Genomic DNA, 8483 nt, shown 5'->3' with positions numbered 1-8483 from the left:
AGCGGTGGATGGTGGTAACTGCGGCAATCAACAGGGTAGGGCTAGGGTTTTCAATAGGAATTCTAGATAGTGAAACGAAGAGATCGATGATGGTGAAGGGATAAGTAGTAGTGGGGATTTTGAGATCATAATGCTTCTATGGTGGCGGTGAAGGCGAAGATGGTCAGTGAAGGTGTCATGATGAAAGCTGCAAATGGTGGTGACAGTCAAATTGAAGGAATTTAAGGAGACGGTGCCGAGATAATTGGGATTCAAGTTTGAATGTAACAAAAACTCCTTAAATTATGGTATGAATTGGTCAAGTACGATTGAATACTCCTAATTCTTATCTTTGACCTTTTAACTCGTTGACAATATAAGAAATAGTTTTTATGTAATGCATAAACTTGTTGTTCATGATGCATTATGACATTTTACCTCTTAAAATTCATCTTTTGACCAAAGATGCATATTAAGGTATAATATATATATATATATATATATATATATATATATATATATATATATATATATATATATATAATTTATTACCTTCCTACTAAAATTTGTTGGATGAATTAGGGTTTATGTTGGAGATCTGGATACCCCTTGGATCGTGTGAACACTTTCCGAACTGATATTTCTACCATGTGTCTCGGTTGCAAGAAATTCAGCCTAGGTTAATCCAAGAGGACACTTACGAATCTAGACACAAAAATCGTAAGCCAAATTGCTAGAAGGATTATATGTTCGTTTGAAGAAAAAGAGAGCTAATCGTTTTCGTATCTCTTCTCAAAGAGAAGAGCCGTTTATTTATAATAAACGAGATTAGGGGTGCTTTGGAAGTAAGCCAGGAAATCCGAAATTTAATGAGGATTTAGGGTTTCAAAAACTGACGAATTTCGTCAGTTTTACCATAATCACCCTCACGCATTCGTTTTTCCCACTGTGTTCCTATATGTAAAATTCGGAGAGTTTTTGGGGCGCTGGCCCAAACCCAGCGGGACCCCAGCCAGGGGCGCTGCCCCTAGACCCCGCCAAAGGGGCACTGCCCTTTTGGAAACCCCGGACCCAGGGGTGCTGCCCCCGGACCCCCGACTTGTCGTCCAACTGGCTTCTAATTCGATCTTATACATGCGTGCACTCTGTACAAACACGTATATATATTAGAGTATTTTTATTTGATATTTAATATATATATATATATATATATATATATATATATATATATATATATATATAGAGAGAGAGAGAGAGAGAGAGAGAGATGAGGGTTCAATTGAGAAAAAAAAAGGTTGAGAATGGGGGAATCATTCTCAGCCACTTATTTATTTTTGCCGCAAAAGCCTCCGTCGTACCAGCGGAAATGGGAAAGGAATAGACATGTGTTTTCCAACAAAACATGTTTCCTTAAACTATGCTAATAATTACCTTAATATATACAAAAACATAGTTTTTTCGTTTTTTTTTTAATTTTTAAGAAGCTATTTTTATCGAAAAATGATTTTAAATATACCAAAATTCATGATTTTTTATTCTCTACAAATAGACATCCATATTGATATCTATCGTTATTCATAAGTGAATAAAAATGAATCAGAATTTTACTACAATAAATTCGTTATTCACTTATGAATAAAAAGTATGATTAATTTTTTTACAATTTAGGTATCATTCATATATGAATATAGCATATAATAAACATAATATATTGATATTTAACTATTAGACGATGCATTCACTTGTGAATATTACATAATATATTCACTTGTGAAATATTAGATGGTATATTCACTTATAAATATTAGATGATATTTTCATATGTGAATATTACATAGTATTACATGGTATATCACATGTGAATATTACATAGTATATTCACTTGTGAATATTAGATAATATATATTCACTTATGAATATTACACAGTATATTCACATATGAATATTACAAGATGTTTTCACAAATATATATAATTGTTATATATTATTCACTTATGAATATTACACAGTATATTCACATAAATATTACAATGTGTTTTCACAAATATATATAATTTTTATATGTTATTCACATATGAATAACATACAGACTTGCATATTTGTTTTGTGTTTTTAATAATCATATACTGATTCAGGTGAAAAAACATATTCATATGTGAATATAACGTGGTAATTTAGTTTATGCATTTAATCAAACAGTTGGAGTGCATACAAGTTAACTTTTTTAAAAATGTTAAAAACATGATACTTCCGATTCAAGTTATCAATTCCAAATCATCATATACTTCCGATTTCAACTTTGAAGCGTGCAATTCCGATTTTGATTTCATTCCAACAAAAAATCCGATTTCAATTTTGAAACCTTAAAATCCCGATTCCAGATTTCTTTGTAATACTGATAATCAAGACGCGAACTGTTCCGATTAGAATATATGTTCCAATTTCAAAAGTTTCCGACTTCAGATGCGACATCCTATGTCTAATCGATTTCACATTTTGATTTTGATTTCCAAAAATCCGATTGGGAACCTGTGAGTACTGATTCCGAGTCCTTCAATGTCCACTGTGACTACGAGTCCAGAACTCCGATTCCAATTGCATGAACAACGAAGAAATTCCGATTCCAACTGAGTTCGTTTGCGAATCTGGGAAATTCCAATTCGGAGTATTCAACAAAGAAATCAATGTTACGTATTTGAGATTGAAGGTTGTTATCATATTTACAAGTTTGCCACCATGTCTTTTTATGCTTAGATTAAATGAGTGGCTGAGAATGATTCCCTCATTCTCAACCTTTTTTATTTTCTCAATTGAACTCACCTATATATATATATATATATATATATATATATATATATATATATATATATATATATATATATATATATATATATATATATATATATATATATATATATATATATATATATACTCATGAATTCTTTTAATATATTTTCCATTGATTTTTTTTACTATTTTATCCGAGACGAAAAATGTCTGTTGGTTTGTTGTGTTGCATCTTTATTGTTAGGATCTGTGAGTACCAATTTCACGATCTAATCATGGCTAACATGGAATAATTTTTAACATTTTATTCACATTTAAAAACGTTACTCTAAGCAATGGACTTATGAAGTAATATCTTCAGAGTTTTGTCATAAAAGTTTCATATTTTGGTAAATTTAGTCCTTATAGTTTTTTAATTTATAAAAAGGTCCTTGTAAACTTTATTTTTTTACAAAAATAATCCATATATCTAAGATTTTGTATGTTAAAAGGTTTGATCTTATGCAGAAAATAAATTAAAAAAATTGTCCCTATAATTTATAGAAAATATCGTGTATTTTTTTTTTACAGAAACTGTCCATAGTTTTAAAAAAATTACAAAAATTGTCCCCACAATTTGCAGAAAATGTCGTTGCATAACTTTTTTTACAGAAACGATCCATATGTTTTAAAAAATTTCAAAAATAATCCCTACCTAATAGAAAATTTGTAGATTTGGTCACTACACTTTCATATGTGGGCAACTTTGATCCCACAAACAATATACGTTTCTCACGTATAACTTTTGTCACATATAATATGTTTTCATCCAACGGTATAAATTGAAGTTAGTCATATAAACCCAAAGAAATAGCATGATGAACCAAAAAGTTCTCAAAACTAAACCTCTATTGACAATGGACAAATACGTTTGCGTCCCTCGCGAAACAGAGAGTTGGTAACTTCTAGTTTTAAGTAAGAGACAATGTCCCCACCGAATAATAATCAAGTTTCAGACTTTTTCCACCTACGTACGTCCAACTTCTTTTTTAATAGATTTTATCACTCAACTTCCAAACTTTTGTTAAACTGTTTTGAAAAATTGTATGATGATCTTGACATATGACATGGCATGTTTATCAAAACATGTGAAGATGTTGAAACATTAGAGATGTTAGTTATAAGTTTTGGAACTTGATTACTATTCGTGTGATTGGTATGTTTATCAAAACATGTGAAGATGTTGAAATTTGGAACTTGATTACTATTCATGTGATTGTTTAAATACATGTCACGTCATTTATTCATATCCATGCCACATCAAGAAAAATAATCATCCAGAATGGAACAAACTAATAGTTATTTTTGAAGAGATTAACCACTCAATTCCTTTGTGATCATTTTTTTTTGTTCTATTTATGAAAAGTTTTTTGCATAAAATCCAACACCCCCATCCGCAACGGATTTCCTCTAGTTACTAGCTAAATACTGCTCTAACATAAATAAAACCTAAATTGCCTAAATATATGAGGCGTAGCAATTATAACATGAAGAAATAAAAAGTAAAACACTATAAAAACAAATGAATAGACATACATTAATATTTCTTGCATTTGACATATATATACATCAACAAAATGAAGACAGATAGTGGCATCATTTCTTTCTTCGATTAGATACAAAATAAGAAAAATGCCAAACATAACACACTATTCCTTTCAAGATCAACTTCTACCTTCCATATGTCTAATAAAATCAATCAAATCTCTTGGAACCATATCACCTCCCACCACAACCCTGTGATTATCACTCGTTCCCATTCCTTCACGCTCTTTACTCCTATCACTAATAACAAACCGACAAACCGGACATTGGCCATTACTCTTCACCCATGGCACAATACAATCTCCATGAAACATATGATTACACGGTGTCAATGTCACCATTTCTCCCGCTTCAAAATCGTCTAAACAAACCGCACATCTTTTGCCATCTTCTTTGTTATGTTTCTCTCGTGATTTGGCTCTAAAATCAGGATCCCTATAATATAAACTTACCCTTTGCAACCCCGGGTTGTAAATTTCTTTCTTAAGCTTCTCAAGCCCTTTATTTTGCTCGGTTAAAATTGGAGATTGGGTGGTTGATGTTTGCCTCGGGTATCTGTTTCTTTGGTTGGTGGTATTGCGTGATACGTTTTGTATCGGAGGTTGAGATGTAACCCTAAAGAAAAAATAAGTTTAAGGTGTTGTTTCTTTTTTATTTAATGAAGAAAAAATAACTTAATAAATCTACACATCAAATGTTAAAATATTACCTAAAGGCAAAGGGTAGCCCATACACTCTGTCCTGAGTGGACCCCAATGAACCCATTCGACCTACAACACCCTAAAGGTTTTTAAAAGATTAAATTAATTGTCTTGGAAAATAAAATCCGTTGATGATGGTATTGTATGTTTCAAGAACTTCAGAGGGTGTTTGGATTTGTATTTTGAAAGAATTAGAGTAAGATACTCATCCAAATATCAATTTAACTTTGTTGTAATCCAAGATTTTGAGAAATTAAAAAAAAAAAATAGCAGTTACTTACAGGCATAGAGCTAGGAACAAGTGATATTGAAGATACTTCATAAGGTGCATCAGCATGTTGCCAATAGACAGTGTGCATGAGATTGTTGTTGCGGCTATTCATGTTAGAAAAACACTGCTAGAGGATAATTGTACACGCATATAAAAAGCAGTGTTCTACTTTTTATAGAATGGAAATTTTAGAAGCAATTATAGGCGTATATATATTTTAAGGATTGATTCCTTCCACTTTTTTTATTGTGTGCTGAAATTAAAATTTCACACTTAGCGTGCTTTATTCTCTTATTATGGCCGTTAAAAAAAGATGCACTTATGGTAGGTTCTAGATATAAGGTATCTTATTCTTTTTGTCATGATAAAACTAGTGGATTATAAACATTGTGTATGTGAAAAGAATAATGGGCTAATGGCACGTCGTTACTTATAATATATCATAATTCATAAAATGATGACATTTTTGGAGGTTGAAAATGTTATAAAGAATCTCCCTTATTTCAGCTCAAACACTAGATTTCAAATGAAATCAAGGTGTTATTCTTTTTAGAAACAAGTTTAAATGGATTTTCTTGTCTATGTTAGTGACACTATTCCATTTCTGTTATTTAATGTAAAGTTTATGTTGTAACAATTATTATTAATATACTTTAACAAGATAAGCAACTGATATGGTATTGAAAGAAGAAAAAAACAGCTAAAAGTTGTTGCTTTTCATTTTAATCTGTTTTAACTCATTCTTAAACTTCATACACAATATAAAAAAGTAGGAGGATGCTATAATGAACAAATCAATGCAAGTACTTTATTCTTGACTTCTTTCTTGCATTTAATTACCATATGAATCACAAGAAGTGGGTCAATATGAGAAGGTTTTACCCTTTTTTAATCAATTCTCCAATCTTCTACAAGATCAACAGGCAAATGTCACCTTTTTGTATAGATGATGCACTACTACTCAATACCCCATGAAGCTTGGGAAAATAGAACATGATAGATAACACAACATATTATCTATAACATGGATTGAAAACAACATACTGATATGAAATAAGTTTCAACAACTACAACAGGGTATGATAGATAGTAATCTAATTAAGCAACATTAAGTCAAAGATAAAGATTAGCAGGGAAAATTACTCGATTGTAAGGTCCATCTTTCGAACAAAGAAGATGTCAGGAACCACAGATGATAAATTGGTTCTTTGAGCAACCTTCCCTCCATTGATAGGAAGTAAACTTCCAACATAATTAAACACATCAGACCAATAAGCAACTCCATGATTCCCCAAATTCTTGATCCTCTGAGAATCTGAATCATATAAAACCAACTGATTATTATCCTTCTCCAACAAAAACTCACCTTTCAATCCACACCCCAATGGCCTCCCAACTTTGGTTTGAAGTTCAAAAGACCTATACTTTGTCCATGAAGAAACCACCCCATATTCTTTCATCACCCACACCTCAAACCTCTTCCCAGATCCATTCCCAGCTGAACCAATCACTGCTAATGAATCCTTAAAAGCTACAGCAGTCCAACTGACTTTAGACATACTTGAATCTTCACCTTCAGCATCCCATCCACCAAAATCGAACTCAGGGGGCATGATATAGTGAAAAGCCTCTTCACGGAAATCAAAACACACAATCAGCTTCTTCCCATGCATCTCCTCGAACCCTATAGCTGTCCAATGAAACCTACCTTTCAAGAACACACTACACGATGACTCAAAGATCAAGAACTGCACACGAGTCTTAATCTCCTTCCACGTATTTGTATTCAACGAGTACATTTCCACTTGATTCAATGGGTAACCGTAATACACAATCCTCAACACCTTATAATCGTTCGTAACATCATCAAACGCAAAACCTAATACGACCTTAATCGGACCAGCTTGGGGTCGATCAATTGGGGATACAGGGAGGTCTTTGAAAACCCTAGTAGCAGGATTCCATAACAAGATAATCGATGCAATCGGCAAAATGCTCAAACAGATTAAACCATTACAACTGCCACAGACCCGTAAGGGTTTTGAGATGCTGAGAAACGGGATGTCGATCTCAATGGGAATTTTGATTGGTTTTTCAGAGTTCGATAGGATCAATCCAACGTTACGATTAGCGGCGGCGGTAGGGGGAGACGACGACTTGTGAGGGGTAAAAAGGAAAGATGCATCCAGGGCAGTGACATCGGAGCTTGTGGTTTGATTTTCGAAATGTTTGGTTATGAATTTAGGGTTTTTGAAAAGAGCGTACCATGATTTGGAGACGGATTTGAAACGGAGGATGTATCTGATGGGAACACGCGAGAGGATGTCGATGATTACATCTTTTGGAAGTTCTTTCGACATGGTTATTCAGTGGATATCAGGGTTTGGCTTACAAGGAACTAGTTCCAGTGTCGAGTTTACAGAGTGGGAGCTGGAACATGATAACGTCCTTTTTATGTCCGTGTTTCGACCGCCAAGGTGTGTTTTGGGTTAGTTTTAATTTTGAGTGAATTGCAGAAATGGTCCATATAGTTATGTAGGTTTATTGAATTAAGTCGGTTTTTTTCAATTGTGCTACGGGTTGTCTTTATGGTTTAATATTGTTCCACTTTTGGTCTCTCTCTCTCTCTCACACACACACATTCACACACTCACACACACACTCCCATCTCTACACGGTTGTCGTGTCGTAGATCATTTTCAATGTCTAATACAATCGTTTCATTCCATTTCCCCTATCTCTCCTTCCTACCGTTGCATGTTCCTTCTTTTAGCTACGTGCATTGTCTCCCAACACCCCCTCCAACACTACACCTTTCATCATCTCATCCCTCAATTAGCATACTCTCCTCTTCTCTTATTTCTATTTTTATGTCTTTAACTTGTTGGGTTTTATTCAAATATATGTTTCTAAAAACACTAGAAACGACAACGGAAGCTTTAAAATGTTGAATAAACTTGAAATTATTTTAACACACGAAGGGTTATTTTGCAAACATGGAAAGATTAAAACAATCATAGGAAGAAAAGAATACAACATTTGATTCCTCTTGGGATGTTAGAAGTTGATAAAGAATTTAGATGTAGAACTACACCTAAATAGAAACACCAATAATTTGTCAACTTTAAATGGATGTTAGTCATTCTTGTAATAAAAATAAT

General features: G+C 32.9%; 1 protein-coding gene across 3 annotated transcripts; it reads right to left on the bottom strand.

Annotated features, from left to right (window-relative positions):
- Window positions 1–4318: 4318 nt before the first annotated feature.
- On the bottom strand, window positions 4319–7785 carry LOC145129737 (F-box protein At3g07870-like). 3 transcript variants are annotated; one of them, XM_079064516.1, is made up of 3 exons: window positions 5333–7785; window positions 5060–5130; window positions 4319–4965 (listed from the first exon to the last, which is right to left on the bottom strand). In XM_079064516.1, exon 1 carries the CDS (start codon window positions 7680–7682, stop codon window positions 6462–6464), a length of 1221 nt encoding a protein of 406 aa, XP_078920642.1. In that variant the 5' UTR covers window positions 7683–7785; the 3' UTR covers window positions 4319–4965; window positions 5060–5130; window positions 5333–6461. The 3 variants fall into 3 exon arrangements, with proteins under 3 accessions (XP_078920642.1, XP_078920643.1, XP_078920644.1); XM_079064517.1 differs by having other exon boundaries at window positions 5060–5120; XM_079064518.1 differs by lacking the exon at window positions 5060–5130.
- Window positions 7786–8483: the final 698 nt, after the last annotated feature.

The sequence above is a fragment of the Lactuca virosa genome, chromosome 8 (genome assembly GCF_052849685.1).
Source record: "Lactuca virosa cultivar CGN04683 chromosome 8, Lactuca_virosa_CGN04683_v6, whole genome shotgun sequence".
NCBI lineage: Eukaryota > Viridiplantae > Streptophyta > Magnoliopsida > Asterales > Asteraceae > Lactuca > Lactuca virosa.
This window is presented reverse-complemented; position numbering and strand designations above follow the sequence as displayed.

What these genes read in the sequence shown, in the direction of transcription:
- LOC145129737 (XM_079064516.1), bottom strand. Translation starts at nt 7,682, where the DNA reads ATGTCGAAAGAACTTCCAAAAGATGTAATCATCGACATCCTCTCGCGT.